The 25,435-nt window shown below is 45.7% G+C and overlaps 1 protein-coding gene across 2 annotated transcripts in view; it reads right to left on the reverse strand.

Moving 5' to 3' along the window:
• The window catches only part of gria3b (glutamate receptor, ionotropic, AMPA 3b), a 494,474-nt gene that overhangs the window by 201,217 nt on the left and 267,822 nt on the right, over positions 1-25,435 (reverse strand). For both annotated transcript variants that reach the window (XM_070882006.1, XM_070882007.1), the window contains exon 7: positions 25,059-25,226. In XM_070882006.1, the coding sequence (XP_070738107.1) occupies positions 25,059-25,226 (168 nt within the window). The remainder of the gene's footprint in view (positions 1-25,058; positions 25,227-25,435) is intronic.

Genomic DNA, 25,435 nt, shown 5'->3' on the forward strand with positions numbered 1-25,435 from the left:
GTGGTGGGGTACTGATGTCCTGTGCAGCATCAGGTGATTGCGGAGAAGGTTGGTGCTGTTGTTGGTGCTGCTGGTGTGCCTGGTGCTGCTGGTGTGCCAAGTGATGTTGGTGTTGGGAATGATTATAGTGGAACTCTGAGAACCAAGGTGAGTTTTTTTTCAAGGGCACCAATGCTGTTAGGTTAGATGGCAGCTGAAGTTGAGATGACAGAAGCGATCTGTCAATGGTGAGAAAAGTTGCTTCAAGGAGGTGACACTGGATAGCTAGTTTACTGCCAGCACTGCAAACATCCATAAAGCTGAAAAGTGTATTCCAAATCCTGAAGGCTCCAGTTTCTAAGATTGGAAATTGAACAGCTGTGAAATGGTAGCTTTTATAGCACTTTTGCAGCTGTCAACTATACACAGCAATGGAGAGTCATTGAGAACCCGACACGCCTGTCATCATCCCCGAGCGCCGAGAATCTCGTAATAAACTTGGAAAATTTGTTAGGACCTGGTAAAATGCTGCTTAAATTTCTTTAAGCAGTTTCATAAGTATCTCAATTGCCTGACCTTCCGCTTAGTGCCGGGCCTGCAAACTGCAGGCAGAGCTAGCACTTGGAAAATTAACACTCGCACTCAAAGCGCCGCTAAGATTCTGGCCTATGTTTTTGATTTTGAAGTCTAAATCCTTAATATAAATTGTGAACGACAATGCTCCCAGCAGTGATCCTTGTGGAACACTACTAACCACCTTCTGCCACTGTGAATAGCTACCCTTAACCCCCGACTCTCTGCTTTCTGTATTGAAGCCAGCTAGCTATCCAATCTGCTACTTGTCTCCTGACTCCACATTCTCAGACCTTATTCATTAATTAGTCTATTGTGTAGTACTTTATCGAAGGCTTTTTGAAAATCTGGATAAATTACATCTACTACATTACCCTTGTCTACTCTCTATGTTACCTTTTCTGTTCCCAGGTCGGGTGTGTTGACGCCGCACTGGGACCTGGGCCTCTCCTCTCTTATGTTCCTGCTCCGCTCCTCTTGCTGTTCTCACCCAGGTCAGTTGTGCCGATGCCGCGCTCGACCAGGAAACACCAAGACTGGTTCGACGAGAATGACCAGGAGATCCAGGAGCTAATAGGCCGAAGTATTCTTGGACTGGAAGCAGCAACACAACTCGAGGGCAAGAAAGCAGCTCTACAGATGTCTGAAGGCTAAGGTCCAACAGAAAACCCGTGACCTAAAGAACCGATGGTGGGTGGAAAAAGCTCAAGAAATCCAGCAGATAATGACGACGTGCGAGGATTCTTCAGCTCAATCAAGATGACCTACGGCCCAAGCACCCAAGACCGGAAAGGTGCTCATCAAGGACAGAGAGGCAGTCAGTGCCCGCTGGAAAGAGCACTTTGAGGATCTCCTCAACGAGACTCTGTCTTCGACGTGAGGTCCTTGACTCCATCCCAAAGCATGCCACTTGCCACCATCTCAGCACAACACCAACCCGGAATGAGGTTGAAAAGGCCTTCCAACAATTGAGAACAACAAGTTATCAGGAGCAGATGGAATCCTCGCCGAAGCACTAAAATGTGGCAGAGAAGCACTACTGGTGCGGATCTATGACCACATATCTCTTATCTGGAAGGAGGAGATCATGCCAGGAGATCTCAGAGATGCTGTAATCATAACTATTTTCAAGAAAGGTGACAAGTCCGACTGCGGTAACTACAGAGGGATCTCCTGCCGTCGACCACTGGGAAAGTCATCGCAGGAATCCTCCTGAATTGCCTTCTTCCTGTGGCAGAAGAATTCCTCCCAGAGTTGCAATGCGGATTCCACCCACTGTGGGGCACAATGGACATGATCTTCACCACGCGGTAGATACAAGAGAAATGCAGGGAACAGCACCGGCTCCTGTACATGACCCCTTTTGACCTCTCAAAAGCCTTCGACACAGATTCGGCTGCCCACAAAAGTTTTTCACCATTCTCCGCCTGCTCCAGAATGACATGCAAGCTGTGATCCTGATCAATGGATCCACCACAGACCCATTCCATGTTCAAACCGGGGGCAAGCAATGCTGTGTCATCGCACCAACGCTCTTCTTGATCTTCTTTGCTGCAATGCTCCACCATCAGCAAGCTCCCCGCTGGAGTGGAGCTAAATTACTGGAATCTGTTCAATCTCCGCCGCCTCCAGGCCAGATCCAAGGTCGTCCCATCCTCCATCATCAAACTACAGTACGCAGATGATGCCTGCGTCTGCGCACACTCTGAGGCCAAACTCCAAGTCATCGACAACATCTTCACCGAGGTGTACGAGAGCATGGGCCTTACACTAAACATTCGTAAGACAAAAGTCCTCTACCAACCTGCCCCCGCCACACAGCACTGTCGCCCAGTTATCAAAATCCATGACGAGGCCTTGGACAACGTGGACCATTTTCCATTCCTCGGGAGCCTACTGCCAACAAGGGCAGACATCGACAACGAGGTCCAACACCGCCTTCCATGTACCAGTGCAGCCTTGAGGAAGAGAGTTTTTGAAGACCAGGACCTCAAACTCGGCACCAAGCTCATGGTCTACAGAGCAGTGGTGATACCCGTCCTCCTATATGGCTTAGAGACATGGACTATGTACAGCAGGCACCTAAAACACTGGAGAAGTATCACCAACGCTGCCTCCGCAAGATCCTGCAAATCCATTGACAGGATAGGCGCAGCAAGGTCAGTGTCCTCACTCAGGCCAATATCCCCAGCATCGAAGCACTGACCACGCTCAATCAGCTCCGCTGGATGGACCACATCGCCTGCATGCCTGACACGAGACTCCCAAAACAAGTGCTCTATTCGGAGCTCCAACACAGCAAGCGAGCCCCAGGTGGGCAGAGGAAACGCTTCAAGGACATCCTCAAAGCCTCCTTGAAAAAATGTAACATCCCCATCGACACCTGGGAATCCCTGGCCCAAGACTACCCAAAGTGGAGGGCGAGCATTCGGGAAGGCACTGAACACCTTGAGTCTCTTCGCCGAGAGCAAGCTGAAGCCAAGCGTCGACAGCGGAAGGAGCGCGTGGCAACCCACCCACCTGTTCCTTCAACCCTTGTCTGCCCCACCTGTGACAGAGGCCGTAGGGTCCCACATTGGTCTCTTCGGTCACCTGTGGAAGCAAGTCATCCTTGACTCCGAGGGACTGCCTATGATGATGATGATGTTACCTCTTCAAATCAAGGTGGGGGAATGGGACATTCTCCATAGTGGCATCAAATATGTCCAGGTCAAGTTAGCAATGTTAGATGCAAATGTAAAGCATCCTCTATCCTATCAATCAGTCTCAGTCCTGACCTCAGAAGAGCACCCCCAAATGTACCAGCCACCTCTTACACTAGGCACTCTGTGCCGTCTCTGAATGAGATTGCCAGCTAGTATTAAATTAGGAATAGTTTTGTACTGTGGATAGAAGGAAATGAGACCAAATTCATTTAGCATCAAAACCTTTCAGCTTGATCTGGATTCAGAAGTCAAAGACCATTATCTAACCCAATGTATACTCTGTTGTCCAGAGAAATCGGATTTTCTAAAAAAAGAGAAAATCATTTATTAAAAGTTATATTTTATTTAAGATAAAAAGATACTTTTGGAAGAATGCTGAAAAAGTAATTAATTTTTAATTATATTTTATCATCTGAGTCATATAATAGGTTGTGTTTTAAGAGCCTAAAAGCTTAGGGTAGAGGTTTGACATATGACATTTACCTTGGCTCAGCTTTATTGCTGAGAAAAAGCTACTGTATTTAAATGAGCAACTGATGGCTTAGCATTTATTGAGGTAAAAATGAATGCCAGTGGTGGGCCATGTGGTGTGTCGAGGTGTCCACATGCTTCATCACTGAGCTGTGGTGTAGCTAGCAATTAGGAGTTTGCACGCATGCCAGCCAATCTGTTGTACCTCCTTCTCCCTGTTCTAGCATTGCCAGGACTTGAGTACAGACAACACTTTGTGAATATTAACGTTACTGCTGCTTCTTCGCCTCCAGATCAGTGTAAACAATAATGGTATCACCAGTATGCGATTATTAATCTCTTTAACCTCTACTGTCCTTGATGCTGAAATGTATTTATACACAATTTGGCACATCATGTATGACTTCCTACAGCCATGCCATGGAGTGACACAACTTGGTTTTGTTCGTACAGTTAGTTCCCTTACCCTCTCCCATAAAATACTGCAAATCCCCTGGGAGGATAGATGCACCAACATCAGTGTTCTCGATCAGGCCAACATCCCCAGCATCGAAGCACTGACCACACTCGACCAACTCCATTAGGCAGGCCACATTGTCCGCATGCCCGACACAAGACTCCCAAAGCAAGCGCTCTTCTCGGAACTCCAACACGGCAGGCGATCCCCAGGTGGGCAGAGGAAACGTTTCAAAGACACCCTCAAAGCCTCCTTGATAAAGTGCAACATCCTCACCGACACCTGGGAATCCCTGGCCAAAGACTGCCCTAAGTGGAGGAAGAGCATCCGGGAGGGCGCTGAGCACCTCGAGTCTTGTCGCCAAGAGCATGCAGAAAACAGGCGCAGGCAGCGGAAGGAGCGTGCGGCAAACCAGACTCCCCACCCACCCTTTCCTTCAACGACTGTCTGTCCCACCTGTGACAGAGACTGTAATTCCCGTATTGGACTGTACAGTCACCTGAGAACTCACTTTTAGAGTGGAAGTCTTCCTTGATTTTGAGAGACTACCTATGATGACTCTCTCCTGGGGAGGAGATTTGCTTGGAGGTTAAGTACTTCTCCACATAGAGGGAGAGAAATTCAGAGGATTTGTTAGCTTAGCTGATCCTATGTACTTTTGAGAATCTGCTTCCAGAATATTGCTGTCAAAGGTCTGGAATCAGGTTTCATAGAAACATAGAAAATAGGTGCAGTAGTAGGCCATTCGCCCCTTCGAGCCTGCAACTCCATTCAATGAGTTCATGGCTAAACATGCAACTTCAGTACCCCATTCCTGCTTTCTCGCCATACCCCTTGATCCCCCTAGTAGTAAGGACTACATCCAACTCCTTTTTGAATATATTTAGTGAATTGGCCTCAACAACTTTCTGTGGTAGAGAATTCCACAGGTTCACCACTCTCTGGGTGAAGAAGTTTCTCCTCATCTCGGTCCTAAATGGCTTACCCCTTATCCTTAGACTGTGACCCCTGGTTCTGGACTTACCCAACATTGGGAACATTCTTCCTGCACCTAACCTGTCTAAACCTATCAGAATTTTAAATGTTTCTATGAGATCCCCTCTCATTCTTCTGAACGCCAGTGAATACAAGCCCAGTTGATCCAGTCTTTCTTGATATGTCAGTCCAAACATCCCGGGAATCAGTCTGGCGAACCTTCACTGCACTCCCTCAATAGCAAGAATGTCCTTCCTCAAGTTAGGAGACCAAAACTGTACACAATACTCCTTCCTTCTTGTTCTCTTATCTATGGAATTAAGTGAGGGACAAAAATACCCAAATGGTGGGGGAAGACAATAAAATTGGGAAGAGGAATCGCGATGCATTAATCTGTTGCTAAAGTCTGCCCTATGTATGTGGTTCATAAAGTTACAAATAAACACATAAACAAGTCAAAAATGAGAAAAGATCATTTAGAAGTCAAATCGGTTCCCTCCACATAATACAGAAGTCCAGCAACTATCTTCTCGAGGCCACCAGGGACAACAACAACAACTTGCATTTAAATAGCAACTTTAACAAAGTAAAATGTCCCAAGGCGCTTCACAGAAGCGATTACCAGACACAATTTGACACTGAGCCACACCAGGAGATATTAGGACAGGTGACCAAAAAGTTGGTCAAGGAGGTAGGTTTCAAGGAGCATCATAGAATCATAACAGTTTACAGCATGGAAGGAGGCCATTCCGGCCCATCGTGTCCATGCTGGCCAACAAGAGGCTATCTAGCCTAAACCTATTTTCCAGCTCTCGGCCCTAACCCTGCAGGCTACAGTGCTTCAGGTGCACATCCAAGTACTTTTTAAATATGGTAAGGGTTTCTGCCTCTACCACCCTTTCAGGCAGTGAGTTCCAGGCCTCCACAACCCTCTGCGTGAAGAAATTTCCCCTCAAATCCCCTCTATATCTTTTACCAATAACTTTAAATTTATGCCCTCTGGTTGTTGACCCCTCTGCTAAGGGAAACAGGCCCTTTCTATCCACCATATCTAAGCCCCTCATAATTTTATACACCTCAATGAGGTCTCCCCTCAGCCTCCTCTGTTCCAATGAAAACAAATCCAGCCTATCCAATCTGTCCTCATAGCTTAGATTCTCCAATCCTGGCAATCTCCTCTGTACCCTCTCCAGTGCAATCACGTCCTTCCTGTAATGCGGTGACCAGAACTGCATGCAGTACTCCAGCTGTGGCCAAACCAGTGTTTTATACAGTTCAAGCATAACCCCCCCCCTGCTCTTGTATTCTATGCCTCGGCTAATAAAGGCAAGCATTCCATATGCCTTCTTATCTGCCTGATCTGCTACTTTCAGGGATCTGTGGACATGCACGCCAAGGTCTCTTTGTTCCTCTACACTTCTCAGTATCCTACCATTTAATGTGTATTCCCTTTCCTTGTTAGCCCTCCCAAAATGCATTACCTCACACTTCTCTGGATTAAATTCCATTTGCCACTGTTCTGCCTACCTGACCAGTTGATTGATATCTTCCTGCAGTCCGCAGAGCATCTTAACAGAGGAGAGAGAGGTAGAAAGAGAGAGAGGTTAAGGAAGGAAATTCCACGCTTAGGGCATAGACAGCTAAAGGCATGGCCATCAACGGAGAGGTGAAGGAAAGTGATGATGCACAAGAGGCCAGAATTAGAGGAACGCAGAATTCTCAGAGGGTTGTAGGGATAGAGGAGATTACAGAGATAGGGAGGGGCATATTTAAAATTTGAGGTGTTGCTGGACTGGGAGCCAATATAGATCAGCAAGCACAGGGATGAATAGTGAATGAGACTTGGTGCGAGTCAGGATAGAGGCAGCAAAGCTTTGGATGAGCTGAAGTTTACGAAGGATAACAAAGAATGGGCAATAAATGCTGTCTTGCTGGTATCACCACTTCCTGAGAACAAATAAACCAAAATGTTTATCATGCAACTTACCCAACCCTAAGGAGAGGTTTATTAATTTCTCCCACCCATAAAGGCAAATCAAGTCAAACTCCAGAACCTCTATCCAACTCTAAACACATTATTCATATTCCCCCTTTATTGCTATTTGGTTAAAGATAGTGGGCTGGATTTTGGGCTTTTGCGATTTTGGGGCGTTAATCGTGGGAGGGGACGTTAAAGATAGCACCTGAAAATAGTTAGCACCTTCCACTGTAAGTTTCCGCAAAAATGTAAGTTGGAGAAACATTGATGTTTACTCAGGCATTGCACAACGGACTTTGTGCACCCGAGCCGGAACTTGTGGCGGAGAAGGAGGTGACCATTTTACACATGTGCAGTAAAAAAAAAAATTCCCTAGGCGCAAACGCTAATTCAGAGCGTGGCAGCTTCAATGCCCACTTCAGCCACTTCTGCAGAGATGAAGGAGCAGGTGGGAAGGCAGTGTGCCAGGCGAGTGAGGCTTTACTCCACACAGTGGAGAGGAGGGTGGTCCTCACTCCATCTTGCTGGGGGAGTCGGACCTCTCCCACCTGTTTTTACGAGGCCAATATTCAAAAGGCTGTGGAGGGAGATTGCACAGGATGTCTCTGCTGCAGACACTCTGCCCAGATGTGGGACACTGTAGAAAAAAGTTTAACAACCTTACCAGGGTAGTCAGGGTGAGTACCATTCACATTTATGTATGCCTCCTATCATTCCAATATGAATCGCAGACACTATGCGAAGTCTTTCATGCATATGGTCCCTCTCAAAAGTCTTGCTGTCTGTGGAGTGGTTTTCACAATGCCTTAGAAAGATGAAGGACGATTTCTCTACCCATTGCCTCCTAATGATCGATGCTCATACACTCAATCATTTAGATCCTTTCTCGCAATACACTCCCACTGCTGCTATGAGTTTCAGAAAGATCACCTGCAGCCCCTATGTTACATCCCTCTCACTTCCTAACAATCGCTCACAAAGCTCATGCAACATCCACAGATTGAACGGAAGTCATTTGAACATCCACAGAGTCTCACCTATTGTAGTATGGTAGGCATATGTGGCACAGCAGGAGATAAACCCTTTCTGAAACCTTCCTATTTTTCTCTTTGCAGTCGAGGCACTCTCACACCAAGAAGGAGCAGCTGCGCACAGGCGGGGGTCTGCCTCAACTATTACAGCTAACTGATGTCGAGGAACAGGTGTCCGTGCTCATTGGAGTACCAGCTAGTGCAGTTGCCGGGGGAGATACAGAGTCCCCTTCGAGTAGTGAGGGTACGTAAATAGATAGGGCGACTGAAGAGACTGCATTGAGACGTATAATGAAGTGGCGGTGGGCCTTCAAATGAACAATGTGCAATCCACCTCCCTCATGTCACTCTGCCCCTCCCCTGCTGCTAACCACCCGTCTGTTGTTTTGTGCTTGCAGAAGAACAGCCACAATCGCGATGCCTTCCCAGGATGCCTCCACCTCTGGCCATGGTGGTGATGACGAGGCTGCGGACACAACGCAGATGACTGAGCCGCAGAGCCCACCACTTGCCCCGACTCAGGAGACCACATCTGGTGACTAAGACAATTTTGCGGGGTTTGAGTCTTCGGAGGCTCCTGGCCCCAGTCGCCTACAGCAATGCAGTGAGAGAGGGGAATCTCGCAGGCCGGCTCCCTGGTGGGTGAGTCAGCAAAGTCGGTCTGTTCAATGACAGGCAGACATGGAACTGGACTTGGTGAGAATGTCCAGGGAAAACTCAGGTATGCACCGTGAGCTTATGGATGCATTAGGCGGATCCCAGAGAGCATCGACAAGCTTTCTGTGACTGTTGCGGAGGCAGGGACGGATTGTTGTTGCAACACAGGAGTCTTGCGAGGCCATCATTGCCCACACACAGAGGCTGGTGGCCTCCAGCCACGACAGTGGAATTCCAGCGCATGCCCTTGATGCAGCCTCAGGCACATTACAGGCACAATCTACACAGCAGCTTGTTGATGTGATGTGGTCGATGACTGCTGCCATCCTCTCTGCAGTCTCCACTGTCCAACGGAGAAGGGACGTTGCTGATGCAGGCCGGCAAGTTGTGGACACACATCATGCTTTGGATGCTGAGGCCTAGCCCCGTCGGACAGTCAGTGGCTCCTCGGGATGACAGTATTCCGGCTCCCAGCACTGACTCGCCAACCATGCACCATAAACGGTTAACACCCCAGCCACTGCTTCTGCCAATGATGAGGTGCAGCAGTCCGCAGCTGGGCCTTCCAGGCCAAGAGCTGGTCCAGGGCATCCCCAGACACCATCTGCACTGTCTGCCCCCACAACACAGCAGCCCTCTAGCAGCCTTGCTTTAGGCACTGAGGCCTCATTGAAGAGGAGCAGCAGGTGTGGGAAGGGGATGAAGGGAAGGGGGAAAAGTGTGGCTAAGAGCTATTAAGTGATGGCACAAGGTTGTGCTGATGCATTTCTGTTGAATGAGTAAAAGTGTAAATAGTTGTATGTGAACAAATGATTTCTTTTGGATTGACTAGCTGCAAGAAGCAGTTTTGAGTTTAGTTAGGTTTTGTTTCATCATTATATCATTTGGGGTTGTTGGAGGGGCATTGTTAATTGTTAATCTTGAGAAAAATGTTTGTTTGACCTTTGCCATTGTTGTCTTGTGCCTCATTGCAGAATTCAGTGTAGATGAGTCTTTATGGTGGCACAGAGTCACGAGTCAAAGCTGCATTCCCATTTTGACCGTTCAAGCAAACCGGTCAATGATGAGCTGGTGACGTAAGGCTCTTGCTGTGGCTGCATCTCCACACTGCCTCCCCCTGTGGATGTGGTGGCTCTGCAATGGTTTCCTCACCAAGCTTGTCTTCCTCGTCCTCCTCCTCTTGAGGTGGTCTTCAATCCCCACTGGCAATGCCTGGCTCCTCATGATGGCCAAGTTGTGTAGCATGCAGCACATCACAATGAATTCAGAGACCTGTTGAGTGGAGTATTGAAGGCTGCCTCCAGAGTGGTCTAGACATCGGAAGCACTGCTGGAGCACAGCAACTATCTGTTCCATGATGTTGCAGGTGGCTGCATGGCTGACATTGTAGCGCAGCTCGGATTCTGTGGCGGGGTTTCGGAGAGGGTCATGAGCCAGGTGGCCAAGCCGTAACCTTTGTCCCTGATCAGCCAGCCCTGCCCTTGTCTTTGTTGCTGAAATATTCATGAGACATTGCTCTCACGCAAGATGAAAGCATCATGTGCGCTCCTTGGATAGTGGGCATTCACTGTGAGGATGCGCTGCGTGTGCTCGCAGACCAGCTGTACGTTTAGGGAGTGGTGTCCCTTTCGGTTTTTGAACGCCTCTGCATTGTGTAATGGTGCTCGCAAGGTCATGTGGTGTGCAGTCAATGGCTGCTTGAACCTTCTGTAAGCTTGCAATTCTTCCAAACCCTAAAACCCTCTCATTCTGGCTGTCTCTGCTGATTGGGAACTTTATGAAGTCCATTCTATGGGTGTACAGTGCCCTTGTAACCTGGCGAATGCAGCGATGTGCAGCATGCTGAGAGATGCTGCAAATGTCCCCTGCTGCTGCCTGGAAGGAGCCAGAGGCATAGAGGGCCAGCGCCACAGTCATCTTCACTTCGACAGGCAGCGCAGTCCTGTTGGTGCTGGTAGGCTGTAGGTCAGCCTGTAGAAGCTGGCATATCTCTATCATTTTGGAAGTACAGCCTTCTAATGCAATGTGCCTCAGAGAGCTGGAGGTATGAACGATGTTCCCTGTAGACCCGTGGGGGCATAAGTCCTCCTTCCCATATGTCTGCAACCTCTTCAAATCCGTGGCCCCGACATGACTGAGAACCCTTCTTTCAGCTTGAAGCCACCTGCCAGTAGCAACCAGCATGATATGCTGGCCAACTAGTATTGCCCTCATTGAAATCTCTCACTGACCTTGTAAGCAAACTGTCATGACACATAAAAGTGCCGTTTGCAACTTGCAGTCTCACGCAGCTTGCTGCACGCAACCGTAGCAATCACTGACAACTGCGATCCTCCAGCCTCCGTTTAAATAAGCCGCCAATAGTGCCTGCTGCACTCTGGAACTGCCTGTTTTTTTCTGGTGTTTCTTGGGTCGGGCATTAAATGCGGCATTAGGACCGAAAGTTCCATCCGGGGTACTAGCGCAGGGTTGCACGACAATTGACGTCATCATAACACTAAAAATGGATGGCAGGGCGGTAAGTTTTTGTGCCGATGCTAACCAGTAACCGAATCTACCGGCCAGGCGCTAGATCCTGGACGTCCGGCATTACGCCCAAAAACAGCATTTAACGCCCCATCGGGGCGCTAACCAAGGCGCAAATGAGACGAAAATCCAGCCCAAAATATTACATGGAACTCAGAAGGGAGATGTTTTCTACAGCTGCAGTTATACTGCCACCTTTGCATTTCTGTGAAGTGGACACCTCTGTGCAGCAACATAAATTGTGTTTATAGTCATACAGGTGATCTGTTGCCATAAAGCCGAAGGAATGAAACTCTTGGCAACTGGATGTTTCCAATTCACAGGTAACAGTATTTTTTGATCTTTGAGTGGGCAGTAGGGCATAGGCGAATACAGCACAGGAGGAGGCCATTCGGCTCATTTAGTCCAGGCCGGCTCTTTCAAAGAGCAATTCGGTTAGTCCCCCTCCTCCGCTCTTTCCCCATATCTCTGCAAATTTTTCTCCTTCAAATATTTATCTAATTCCATTTTGAATCTGTATCCAGCACTCCAAATCCTAACCACTCATTGCATAGAAATGCTTAGCACTGTAGCTCTGCAACAAAGTATATTGAAAAACCCTGGGGTAGAGTTTCCGACTTGGGCGCAATCGGTGATCCAGGCGCAAATTGTGCCCAAAATTGCGCTAGTTTTGAGAATTTTTAAAAAAAACTCAAGTTCGGCTCAAACTCATTTGCATATTGCTGAACATAAAATCTGCTATGAACCAGTGCAATCGGGCAATGTTTTGGAATGTAATTTAAAAAAAAATTGTTGCTTTAAAATGTATTGCTTGATATATTTAAGAGGAATAACTTGGTGCAATTTTATTAACATAGGAAATAAGCATTTTTAATAAGAGTGCCAAGTCCACCGTCTGTGAGTCACCTGATTTCTTTATTTCTTTCTTTCCTTCTTTTTGTCTTTCTTTCTTCTTAGTAAATTAGAAAAATATATATTCAAAATGTGCCTATTAGTGTCCTTGCACCCAAAAGAAGCAGCTTAATTATGAGCCTCCTCGTTAGCCCGCAAATGAGTGCAATTAGCGATGGTTGTTAATTCAATCTGGGGGCGGGGCCTTATTCTAGCGCAATGTTTATAAACTAGTGCAAAAGATTCCGGAAACTTGATTTGCGTTGGATGGAATTTGAGCTTGAAAGTCCTCGACCTTTTGCGCTGGATTGGTCGATTTAGGTTGAATTGCGCTGAACAAACCAACACAACCTTGCAGGAACTCCTCACCCTGTACCTATAACCTTGTATATTCAGCAACGTTTCATCCTTAAATATCACTTTCAATTTCAATGATTCCATCACCATGGCAATATCCTGGCAGCCATAATCAGCTTTGGAATTGCTAAAAGTAAATCAAGAAGTATGAATGATAGTCTAGCTATGCGGCTGCTACACACTCAATCACAAAGTGGCCTTGGATTGGTATGTGCAGTATAACTGCAGACTAAATGCTGCATTTAAATAGAGATATAAATATGACGACCATTCACTTCAATAGAACAGACTGTTGTGGTATTAATAACATTTTCCCTGCTGTAATTCAACTGGTGCCATTCTGACACTATGACATTTAGATTAAAAAAACAGCCACATATTTACAAAAAATGATACATATTCTGAGAGGAATATTATATAACTGGTGGTGTAAAATGGTTTTCTCGCTATTCAGGAAAGAAACCAGCCAGATATGGCCTATTTCCAATGCAGATTTTGTGAGTTATTGGCTGGAACTTTAAGTTTTTGATTCACCCAGAGTGGGGGGCGTTGTGGGGCCCAATAGAGTTTTAACTGCACAGCTTGCGTGTGATATCACTGACATGTGGCCCGCCCGGAAGTCATCTTGATTGACAGGCTGGCTTTCAGTCGGGCAGGGAATGCTGGACAGGAGGCCGCAGCCACAGGTAGGTGCGTGCCCTGGCCCGGGAGGGTCCGATCCCCGAACCGGAGGTTGGGGGTCCGATCCCCGACCTCTAGGGATGTCTGATCCTGGGGGTGGGGGTGGAGGGGGGTCTGATCTCGGGCATGGGTCGAATCCCCGACCTGGGGAGGGGGGTTTGTATGGGGGGGGGGCTGATGGTGGGCGAGCTTGGGGGACCAGGAGGAAGCACTCCAGCTCTTCCTGGCCCAAATGGATTGCTCCCTGAGGCTGTCTTCACCTTGGTGCAGCTGCCGGGAATCCCAAGGCCCAGAAACCCTGGCCGGCCACAGTTAAACCCGCTTTCAGCCTTATTATAACATTTAAAGTGCCAACACGTGGCTGCTCCTTCCAAGGCTAACAGATGAGGGTGGCGACTCCTGAAACTAGGAACTCCGCCTCCCTGCTCAGTCTGGACTGGAGGCTGGTATTCTGAGTGAGATGTAACATATAAGCCTCCAGGTGGATGGTAGTGGCCCTCCCAAAGACGCAGGGGAGGGTCCAGGCAAGGAAAGCCTGGACCCTCAGTGAATAGTCAGAATTTTTAAAAAAGCCAATAGAAGACTGCATAGCGTCTGAGGTGGGCCTGGCCTCCTCTTCCAGTGGTTACCTGGTACTGGATTTTATGGAAGCATGGGACAGGTGGGCACTGAAGATGCACGTGGAGTGACATGGATAATACGCACCCCGTGCAAATTAGGTGCCCGTGTGCTGACCCTGTAAACTCTGGCAGGGTCAGCACTGGAGGGTCAGCACTGGAGGGCACCACTGGCAGTGATCGCAGTGCACACACCAAGATTGAGCCCCATGGATTTTTGGGGCTATGGTGATGGTGACCTCCATTCCTGACACGCACATCTTGGGTACCCGGTAGAAAAGGGGTCGGGTCGCCGGCTGCTTCGGGGGGGCTGATGTGCACAGGAATCATAGCTGGTGAGCCCCCTTTTAGAAGAGGGTCAATCAGGGAAAAATATTGCCTCCATTTCCAGGGTCTTCCAGGCCAGGATCCCAGCCTGGGTGTAAGGGACATCGTAGCTATATCGAATGAAATGTTGCCGTATTCTCCAACCAATTATATCAGGTATCAACATTTTTTTTATTTAGAAACAAACGGGTGTTATAATCACACTTAATTATGTTCTGCAGAGCTGTTTAAGGAAAATGTGAAAATGCCTGCCTTTTACTATAGTTAGCAGGTTGTTAATTACGAAGAAAAAAGGCAAAGTCCTATTTTCAAAAATGTCACCAATTAAAAGCCTTACATAGCAGAAAAGACAGCATGATTTTATTTTTGTGGGATTATATTCATAATCATTATAGTTTCCAAGTTTCTAGAGTTGAGTATCATAAATACATATCAGAGCAACTTTGATAAGAGTTCATTCGTTTTCTCCCTAGTTCTCTTTGTTCATCCAGGGCTCAGACCACCCATTAGTGAGCAGGTGGGTAGATACATTCCTCTACCAATGCTGCTGTTACCATCCACTACATATTATGTGGCAGTAGTCCAGGAAGAAGTCTTCCTGTGAGGAGTCCTCCATTTGGTGCAATTCCACAGTAGCTAGACGTCAGAAACATAAAAAATAGGAGCAGGAGTAGGCCACCTGGCCCCTCGAGCCTGCTCTGCCATTTAATAAGATCATGGCTGATTCGATCATGGACTCCGCACCACTTCTCTGCCCGGTCCCCATAAACCTTTATTCCCTTATCACTCAAAAATCTGTCTACCTCCACTTTAAATATATTCAATGACCCAGCCTCCACAGCTCTCTGGGGCAGAGAATTCCATAGATTTACAACCCTCTGAAAGAAGAAATTCCTCCTCATCTCAGTTTTAAATGGGCGGCTCTTATTCTGAGCATGTCCCCTAGTTTTAGTTTCTCCTATGAGAGGAAATATCCACCTTGTCAAGCCCACTTATATGTTTCGATAAGATCACCTCTCATTCTTCTGAACTTCAAGGTGTATAGGCCCAACCTACTCAACCTATCTTCATAAATCAACCCCTTCATCTCCAAAATTAACCTAGTGAACCTTCTCTGAACAGCCTCCAATGCAAGTACGAAAAAGAGTGTTTGAAGACCAGACCCTCAAACCTGCCACCAACCTCATGGTCTACAGGGCTATATAATACCCGCCCTCCTGTATGGCTCAGAGACATGGACCATGTACAGTAGACACCTCAAGTCGCTGGAGAAATACCAGCAACGATGTGTCCGCAAGAGTCTGCACATCCCCTGGGAGGTCAGACGCACCAACGTTAGCATCCTCAACCAGGCCAACATCCACAGCATTGAAGCACTGACCACACTTGATCAGCTCCGCTGAGCAGGTCACATTGTTCGCATGCCAGACACGAGACTCCCAAAGCAAGCGCTCTACTCGGAACTCCTTCACGGCAAACGAGCCAAAGGTGGGCAGAGGAAACGCTACAAGGACACCCTAAAAGCCTCCCTGATAAAGTGCAACATTCCCACTGACACCTGGGAGTCCCGGGCCAAAGACCGCCCTAAGTGGAGGAAGTGCATCTGGGAGGGCGCTGAGCACCTCAAGTCTCAACGTCGAGAGCATGCAGAAATCAAGCGCAGGCAGTGGAAAGAGCTTGTGGCAAACCGTCCCACCCACCTCTTCCCTCAACCACTATCTGTCCCACCTGTGATAGGGACTGTGGCTCTCATATTGGACTGTTCAGCCACCTAAGGACTCATTTTTAGAGTGGAAACAACACTTCCTTGATTCCAAGGGAGTGCCTATGAAGATGATGATGATCCTTCCTTAAATACAGAGGCCAAAACTGTACGCAGTACTCTCGGTGTGGCCTCGCCAATACAGTTGTAGCAGGACTTCTTTGCTTTTATACTCTATCCCCCTTGCAATAAAGGTCAACATTCAATTTGCTTTCCTGAATAATTGCTGTATCTGCATACTAACCTTTTGTGTTTTATGCACAAGGACCCCCAGTTCCCTCCGTACTGCAGCAGTTGGCAATTTTTCTCTATTTAAATTATAATTTGCTTTTCTATTGTTTTCTACCAAAGTGGATAACCTCATATTTTCCCACATTATACTCCATCTGCCAAAATTTTGCCCACTCACTTAGCCTGTCTATATCCCTTTGCAGATTTATTGTGTCCTTCTCACATTTTGCTTTCCCACCATCTTTGTATCATCAGCAAACTTGGCTACATTACACTCGGTCCTTTCATTCAAGTCATTAATATAGATTATAAATAGTTGAGGATCCAGCACCGATCCCTGCAGCACCCCACTGTCACTGTTTGCCAACCGGAAAATGACCCGTTTATCCTGTCTCTCTGTTTTCTGTTAGTTAGCCAATCCAGAGTGTAGTGTACCAAATTTGCAAATGACACAAAGATTAGTGGGAAAGCAGGTTGTGTAGAGGACACAGAGAGGCTACAAAGAGATTTAGATAGGTTAAGCGAAAGGGCTAAGGTTTGGCAGATGGAATACAATGTCGGAAAATGTGAGATCATCCACCTTGGAAAAAAAATCAGTAAAAGGGAATATTATTTGAATGGGGAGAAATTACAACATGCTGCGGTGCAGAGGGACCTGGGGGTCCTTGTGCATGAAACTCTTTTAGAGTCTACCTGTAAAACAAAAAACATTAAACCGTGCCACCCGCCCTGGATGACACAGCAGACATTTACAAGGGCCTTTTTTTTCCCCCTTTTTTAATTTTTTTTTTGTGTTTTTCTTTTTTTAGTTTTTTTTTTGGGCAATAAAATCAAATTTTTCCCCAGTGCCCCCTATAAAAGGGAAGGGGGACACTAAAAGCACCGGCAATTAAAACAAATTAAACTTTAAAACGTAAAATCAAATTAAAATTTGGTTGCCGGGCGTGATGATGCACTCCAGTCCCTCCGGTGCCCACCTCTCGCGGAAGGCCGCGAGCGTACCGGTGGACACCGCGTGCTCCATCTCCAAGGACACCCTGGACCGGATGTAAGAGCGGAAGAGAGGCAGGCAGTCAGGTTGAACGACCCCCTCGACCGCCCGCTGCCTGGACCGGCTGATGGCACCCTTGGCCGTGCCCAGGAGCAGTCCTACGAGGAGGCCTTCGGACCTACCCGCTCCCTTCCGCACAGGGTGCCCAAAGATCAGGAGAGTGGGACTGAAGTGTAGCCAGAATTTCAGGAGCAGCCCCTTCAAATAATAAAACAGGGGCTGCAACCTTGTGCACTCACTAAAAATATGGAACACGGACTCCTCCAGACCGCAGAAATTGCAGGCGGCCTGGGAGTCCGTGAACCGGCTTAAAAATTTGTTGCACGGCACTGCTCCGTGCACCACCCTCCAGGCCAAGTCCCCGATGAATAGTGGGAGGACCCCTGCGTAGAGTTCCCTCCATTGGGGACCCCCGCCTCCTTCGGACGGCAAGATGGTACGTCATGGCGTGTCTGGACGGCCGGCGAGGATGGCAAAGTTGAGAGTGTGCAGGAGCAGCCCGTACAGGAAACCCCTCCGCGCGGAACTGAAGGGCACTGAGGGGATTTCCCTGAGGCGGCTCAAGTTGTGAGGCGCCGGCCCCCGAGGGAGGTTCCGGGATTTGGCGCCAATGAGGAATTCCGTCCGGACGGGGGTCAGTTCGTACGGGATCTCCCCACGTGCTTGAGCCTCCTCGATGCACCTAACAGAGTCAGGGCCCAAAGCTGTTTTTAGCGACTCGATGGCTTCGGCCGCGTGGCGTCTTGTGCATGAATCCCCCAAAAAAGTTAGTTTGCAGGTGCAGCAGGTAATCAGGAAGGTGAATGGAATGTTGGCCTTCATTGCGAGAGGAATGGAGTACAAAAGCAGGGCGGTCTTGCTGCAACTATACAGGGTATTGGTGAGGCCGCACCTGGAGTACTGCGTGCAGTTTTGGTCACCTTACTTAAGGAAGGATATACTAGCCTTGGAGGGGGTACAGAGACGATTCACTAGGCTGATTCCGGAGATGAGGGGGTTACCTTATGATGATAGATTGATTAGACTGGGTCTTTACTCGTTGGGGTTCAGAAGGATGAGGGGTGATCTTATAGAAACATTTAAAATAATGAAAGGGAGAGACAAGATAGAGGTAGAGAGGTTGTTTCCACTGGTCGGGGAGACTAGAACTAGGGGGCACAGCCTCAAAATACGGGGGAGCCAATTTAAAACCGATTTGAGAAGGAATTTCTTCTCCCAGAGGGTTGTGAATCTGTGGAATTCTCTGCCCAAGGAAGCAGTTGAGGCTAGCTCATTGAATGTATTCAAATCACAGATAGATAGATTTTTAACCAATAAGGCAATTAAGGGTTATGGGGAGCGGACGGGTAAGTGGAGCTGAGTCCACGGCCAGATCAGCCATGATCTTGTTGAATGGCGGGGCAGGCTCGAGGGGCCAGATGGCCTACTCCTGTTCCTAATTCTTATGTTCTTATTTTCTTATGTTCCTCTAAACATGCTAATATGTTAACCCCAACCCAATCTTGTTCAGTAACCTCTTATGTGGCACCTTATTGAATGCCTTCTGAAAATCCAAATACACCACATCCACTGGTTCCCCCTTATCCACTCTGATTGTTACATCCTCAAAGAACTCCAGCAAATTTGTCAAACATGATTTCCCTTTCATAAAACCATGCTGACTCTGCTTGATTGAATTATGCTTTTCCAAATGTCCTGCTACTGCTTCCTTAATAATGGACTCCAGCATTTTCCCAACAACAGATGTTAGGCTAACTGGTCTATAGTTTCCTGATTTTTGTCTGCCTCCTTTTTTAAATAGGGCCATTACATTTGTGGTTTTCCAATCCGCTGGGACAGCCGCAGAATCCAGGAAATTTTGGTAGATTAAACTGTTCTTGACCCTTCGCCCAATTGGAACAGTTTCTCTCTATTCACTCTGTTCAGACCCCTCATGGGTTTTAACACATTTATCAAATCTCCTCTCAACCTTCTCTGCTCGAAGGAGAACAATCCCAGCTTCTCCAATCTATCCACACAACTGAAGTCCCTCATCCCTGGAACCATTCTCGTAAATATATTTTGCACCCTCTCTAAGGCCTTCACATCCTTCCTAAAGTGTGATGCCCAGAATTGGACACAATACTCCAGTTGAGGCTGAACCAGTATTTCATAAAGTTTTATCATAACTTCCATGCTTTCATTCTCTATGCCTCTATTTCTGAAGCCCAGGATCCTATATGCTTTTTTAACTGCTTTCTCAACCTGTCCTGCCACCTTCAACGATTTGTGCACATATACCCTCAGGTCTCTCTGTTCATGAACCCCCTTTAGAATGATACCCTTTAATTTCTATTGCCTCTCCTCATTCTTCCTACCAAAATGTGTCACTTCACACTTTTCTGTGTTAAATTTCATTTGTTACATGTCTGCCCATTCTACCAGTCTGTCTATGTCTTCTCGAAGTCTATCACTATCCTCCTCACTGTTCACTATACTTCCAAGTTTTGTGTCATCTGCAAATTTTGAAATTGTGTCCTGTACACCCAAGTCTAAGTCGTTAATTTATATCAAGAAAAGCAGTGGTCCGAGTACCGACCTTGGGGACCACTGTATACCTTCCTCCAGTCCGAAAAACAACTGTTCTCCACTACTGTGTTTCCTATCACTTAGCCACTGTCCCTTTTATTTCATGGGCTTCAACTTTGCTGGCAAGCCTATTATGTGGCACTTTATCAAACACCATTTGGAATTCCATCATCATCATTGTAAAGTCGTTACACAATACCACAAATCCACACGAGGCACATTCTATGGACAAGGTCACTCCATGACCTGAACCTTTATTCACAGGACCAAGAAGTGATGACCCTGCATGGGACCTCCCTTTATATACCTGGATGACCAGGTGAGGAGTGTCTCCCACAAGTTCAACCCCTGTGGTCAAGGTGTGCATTTCTTACGTATATACAATATTGCAGTATTGTTACATAAAGGTTACATGCATGACAATCATCATCATATGCAGTCTCTCGAAATCGAGGAAGACTTGCTTCCACTCTAAAAGTGAGTTCTCAGTTGGCTGTACATTCCAATGCAGAAATTACAGTCTCTGTAACAGGTGGGACAGAGAGTGGTTGAAGGAAAGGGTGGGTGGGGAGCCTGGGTTAACGCATGCTCCTTCCACTATCTGCGCTTGGTTTCTGCATGCTCTCAGCGATGAGACTTGAGGTGCTCAGCGCCCTCCCGGATACTCTTCCTCCACTTTGGGAGGTCTTGGAGCAGGGATTCCCAGATGCCAGTGGGGATGTTACACTTTATCAAGGAGGCTTTGAGGGTGTCCTTGAAGTGTTTCCTGTGCCCACCTGGGGCTCGCTTGCCGCGTAGGAATTCCAAGTAGAGCACTGGCTTAGGGAGTCTCGTGTCAGGCATGTGGACGACGTGGCCCGCCCAACGGAACTGGTCGAGTGTGGTCAGTGCTTCGATGCTGGGGATATTGGCCTGAGCGAGAATACTGACGCTGGTGCGTCTATTCTCCCAGTGAACTTGCAGGATCTTGCGGAGGCAGCACTGGTGGTACTTCATTGGGAAGTCCCTGTACACCACATGAACCGCATTGCCCTCATGAACCCTCTTTTTTACCTCATCAAAAAACTCTATGGGCCAGACTTTCCATAAAGGCCCTCAATGCCCGATTGCCCGCTGAGAAGGATCACTGATGCTTGGCGAAAAAAGCGAGTGAGAATTTCCATTTTGAGGGTAAAGGTAAGTAGAATTGGTCACCCGGTGAAAAAATGGGCATTGCACACTCATTCTCGGCAGTTTTCTTAGCAAGTAAATGCAGATAGCCAAATGGGTGGTCGTTACCAGAATGGATCAATGTACAAAAATTTAGGCCAAGGCTGTGGTTGGGCCTATGGAGGGGGGGGGAAACTTAAAGAAAAATTATCATAAAAAAAACATATACAAAGCATTCCCAAGACAGTTTTAACCCTAATCGCCATGGTAACATTTAAAAAAATAATTAAATAACCTTTAACTTAACTTTCTTTGCAGGGACCCCCCCCCTTACCGCCCTGTAAAAGTGATCTGAATATCGGTGGTTGAGCCCAAACTTACACCCTGGCGGTTGTTCTTGGCGTTGCACGTGGGCAGTCTGGTCCCGGCGGGCGACTTCAGATGTGGGCGATAATGCTCAAAAACTTACCTGGAAACTCTCGCTGGGCGAAAAACCAGCTGTAACGCCGAGAAAATCGCTGACAATGAAGCCGAAAGTCTGGCCCTATCAAGTTAATTAAACACAATTTGCCTTTAACAAATCCATGATGGCTAAGGATAGATCTGATGTCTTCTACTGCCATGTGTTTTGTGTTGATGCTCCAAATGTGCTGCAGCTTACAACATTTGTTAATTTTCTAAATCAATGTAAAAGAAATAGGCAGTTATATTCCTCCACTGATAATTCAGAAAGTTTATCCAGTGAATAGCTGAGCACGAGTTTGATCCCCAATCCATGCTGTTCTCAACCAGGCTGATGGCAGTCCCACTACACTGCCCCTGAGTTAGGGAAAAGAAAAATGGCCATGGTTCCTGTACCTGATCCATGCCCACTGACTGCTACTGGAATTGTGCACGTGTGGATATCTGGTGAGGACAGGATTGAGTTTGACATGTGATGTTCTCTTTCGTTGTACAGCTTGCTGATGTTCACTGTCCTGGTTCAGAGGTGAAGAATGGCTACTAGAATGAGGCATGGAATGATGACCAGCACCTGTGGAACAATGTCCCTACAAAGAATCAAAACCTTTAGATTAAGAAGAAAATGCCTGAGTAAAGAGAAAAGCCTGATATGGTGCTGAAGAAAATTGTCCCTCAATATCACTGCAGCATGGAGTTAATTTTGATCGTTACTCTATTCTTTAAGCAGGTCTGCAGAAAGAGTTTAAAGAGTTTTATCTAAAATGCATCTCAACTATGGTGACATCCTTACTGGCACTATTGTATGTGGCTTGCTATATTTCGAATCACTATTGTAACTTTATGCTAATTACGTTTAATAATATGTTTGGATCAGCTCTGTACTTATTAAAATATGGGACTCGCCTATTATAAATTAATTGTAAATAGCTCAGTCTATCTTAAGAAGCTCACTTCAAATCATATTTTCTAGGCACCTATCCACAATAAAAAGTTTAATTGTAACATGCGAATATTCATGAATGCAAATATTCACTGCAAAAGGAGTCTACTTAAAGGCCATAGCTCTTCCAGTCCTTATCGCAATCTGGAAAACAACACATTGCTTTGAAGGGTTACTTAGATTTAACCCTAATGTAATTCTGAAAGATGCAAGCGTGCAACTAAGTGGGGAATTTTCCTTTTGGTTGTTTAATTTATCGGATAATTTGGTTTGAACATCATGTGAACATTGAAATAATTGTTGTATCCATAGATCTCGCACTTTTAATAGGAACACCATTTAGCTCTGGTTAAGTCAATTGCTGTACTGTCAAACATACTCAGGTCTATGGCTTCTAATCTGATGCATCAGTGATGAAATTCTTGAAGATGCTGTGTTGTCTTTGTTAGAGAGGGGCGGGGGGAGAAATTTTACCCAAGGTGCTCATGCCTGACAAACTTCCCTAAACAGTGACCTGCCTGAAATTGCCAATGTGCACAGATTGAACTTGGCTCCAACAGATCAACTAACCTTAATGACAATCACAATCTTGGTTCACACGTGAAGATTAGCAATTCGGGTAAAGTACTGGAGGCCTGCTTGTGTCTGTGGAACTATACCCCAAAAAGAGTCAACACTTTCAGAACAAAAGCAGAGAAAGTGGCAAGCAAAAACCTTTTGTGCTGGTGGTACGTACAGCTAAAGGTAGGTTTATTAAAGAAATAGCTGTGTTCATACGTGTGCACGTTGTTAGTCCAGTATTTCTGTTACTGCCAGGCAACATATGTTGAACCAAAATTATTACAAATACTAATATGTATAATATAATTATTCTGTTTGTTCCCAGTAAATGATTGTAGATTATCACTCAATAGACATGAAAAGATTCCTTCATAATTATTACTCTTTCAATGTCAGACATTATCTTGCCTTAATTTCATGCAATACAATGGTTATTGGCTTCTACCATAATATCAACCGCCAGCAAATCTCAGTTGGACAAAAAATAGTTTAAAATTACACTGGTTTGTTAGCTGATCTATGCCAGAGCATCCTCGGCTAGGAATGGGAATGTTTCCACTCTGTATCGCTAATCAGTAACACTTGCTGGTAAGTACACTTGTATAGACATCAGGCGAGACAAGATAAAGCCTGACTCTGGTGCACCAAGGTAGAAGAAACAGTTAACACTCACTCCGAGGATCACTATATGAAGAATGGCCACTTGGATGAAGTCCCAGCGGGTCACTGACAATTGTAAACCCAGATTGAGTAAATGCTTTCAGGAGAATAAGGGAGAAAATGAGCAAAAAATGTATAGAAGAGAGGAATGTAATCTTATCTTGGAGAGAGTTCAAAGTTGCTTTTAACCTGCTCTATCAATGAAATTAAGGCAAGATAATGTCTGTCATTGAAAGAGTAATAATTATGAACAAATCTTTTCATGTCTATTGAGTGATAATCTACAATCATTTACTGAGAATAAACAGAATAATTATATTATATATATTAGTATTTGTAATAATTTTGGTTTCACTAAAGTCCCTCAATTATGTAATGGTCTTGTGATAACCTCTGGCTATCATCGTGATTTAATTTTTTTGTACCATAACTTGCTGGAAGTGCAAGCTGATAACAGCATGGAGAGGGCAATGTGACTTCTGGGACCCTAGTTAATGGCAGGACCAACAGTGCATCTCCTTAATCAATGAGATTTAAGGATTGAGAAAGAAACAGGAATAACAGAGAAGGACGGTGAATTGGAGCCAGATCAGGTACAGAAAGAGAAATAAAGAGAGGGAAAGAAAGATTGGATTAAGGGTGAGAGAAAAAAAAAACAAAGGAAAAGTAAGAAAAAAATGTAAAAATTAAAAATGTGATATTTTTAAAATCTCTAACAACAATTGACTACAGGGGGGAATGAAATTGAACAGTTTAAATTGTCTTCATTCTGGGTCAAAGAGGCTGATTGGCATTGCATTTACAATCATTACATTGTTAAAAAGGTACTTACACTCTTAATTACCAAAGTTAACTTTCTGTTTGCGAGTTTAATGGGCAATTAATCTGGAAATCCAGTAAGTTCTAAAAAATAACAGGGAGGCTAAGGACTGTTTGTGTGAAACAAACAGTGGAGCGACGTAATCGACAGCAAATTCTGGACATTTGCAACTCACGGCGTATCTCTAAATCCCTTGAACTTGATGGCTGAGTTGTCCATTCATAACAGCGTATGTCATTAACACACTATTATATTTCCAGCAAGACCCAGGTCAATATACATAAGTACACCACACAATGTAAATAGAATCATAAATATAATGGAAGTCTGTTTAAGCTTTAAAAAAACATGAATGGAATAAATCTCTTGTTATAATAAGAATTATCAGGCAGTCAAGGTGTGACTTAATGAAAGTCATTCATTAAGAAGAATTAAGCTTAAACATCAGTTAGGTTTTGGATTTGAATTAAATTTCTCCAAACGGGAGTTAAAGTTAATTCACCACTCAGAGATGTTTTCATTAAAAAATAAGCATCACAGAAACCATTAATTGCTAATAGATACATATTGCATCTACATGATTCCTTCTATTGGTTTGTTATATCAGTTGGAAGGAGAATTCCCCATACCTGTTTCAGTGCCCGTTCTATATCGATTCCTTGACTCCAGGGTACTGCAGGATTGGCTAAACAGTCTCCAGTAGTTACTCTTCTCGAGATATCAATCCGCTGCCTTCGTAGATACCGAAAAGCTTCTGCTATGACGAATATTCCATCATATGTCAAAGCAGCAGTAAACTGAATAAAATAAAAAACATGGTTTTTATCAATATAAAACACAGCAATCCTATTTGTGTAATATAGTCAGGTAGTCATTCTGCAAATATCAATATTCAAAAGATTGACACTTAATGGGTTACTGTTTTCAGTTCTTGGCTGAGCTGCGAAATAAAGCTGCACTTGGCAGCAAGGTGACAGGAATAGAGCTGCTTTGTATAAGTGTACCT

The sequence above is a fragment of the Pristiophorus japonicus genome, chromosome 6 (assembly GCF_044704955.1).
Source record: "Pristiophorus japonicus isolate sPriJap1 chromosome 6, sPriJap1.hap1, whole genome shotgun sequence".
NCBI classification, from domain to species: domain Eukaryota; kingdom Metazoa; phylum Chordata; class Chondrichthyes; family Pristiophoridae; genus Pristiophorus; species Pristiophorus japonicus.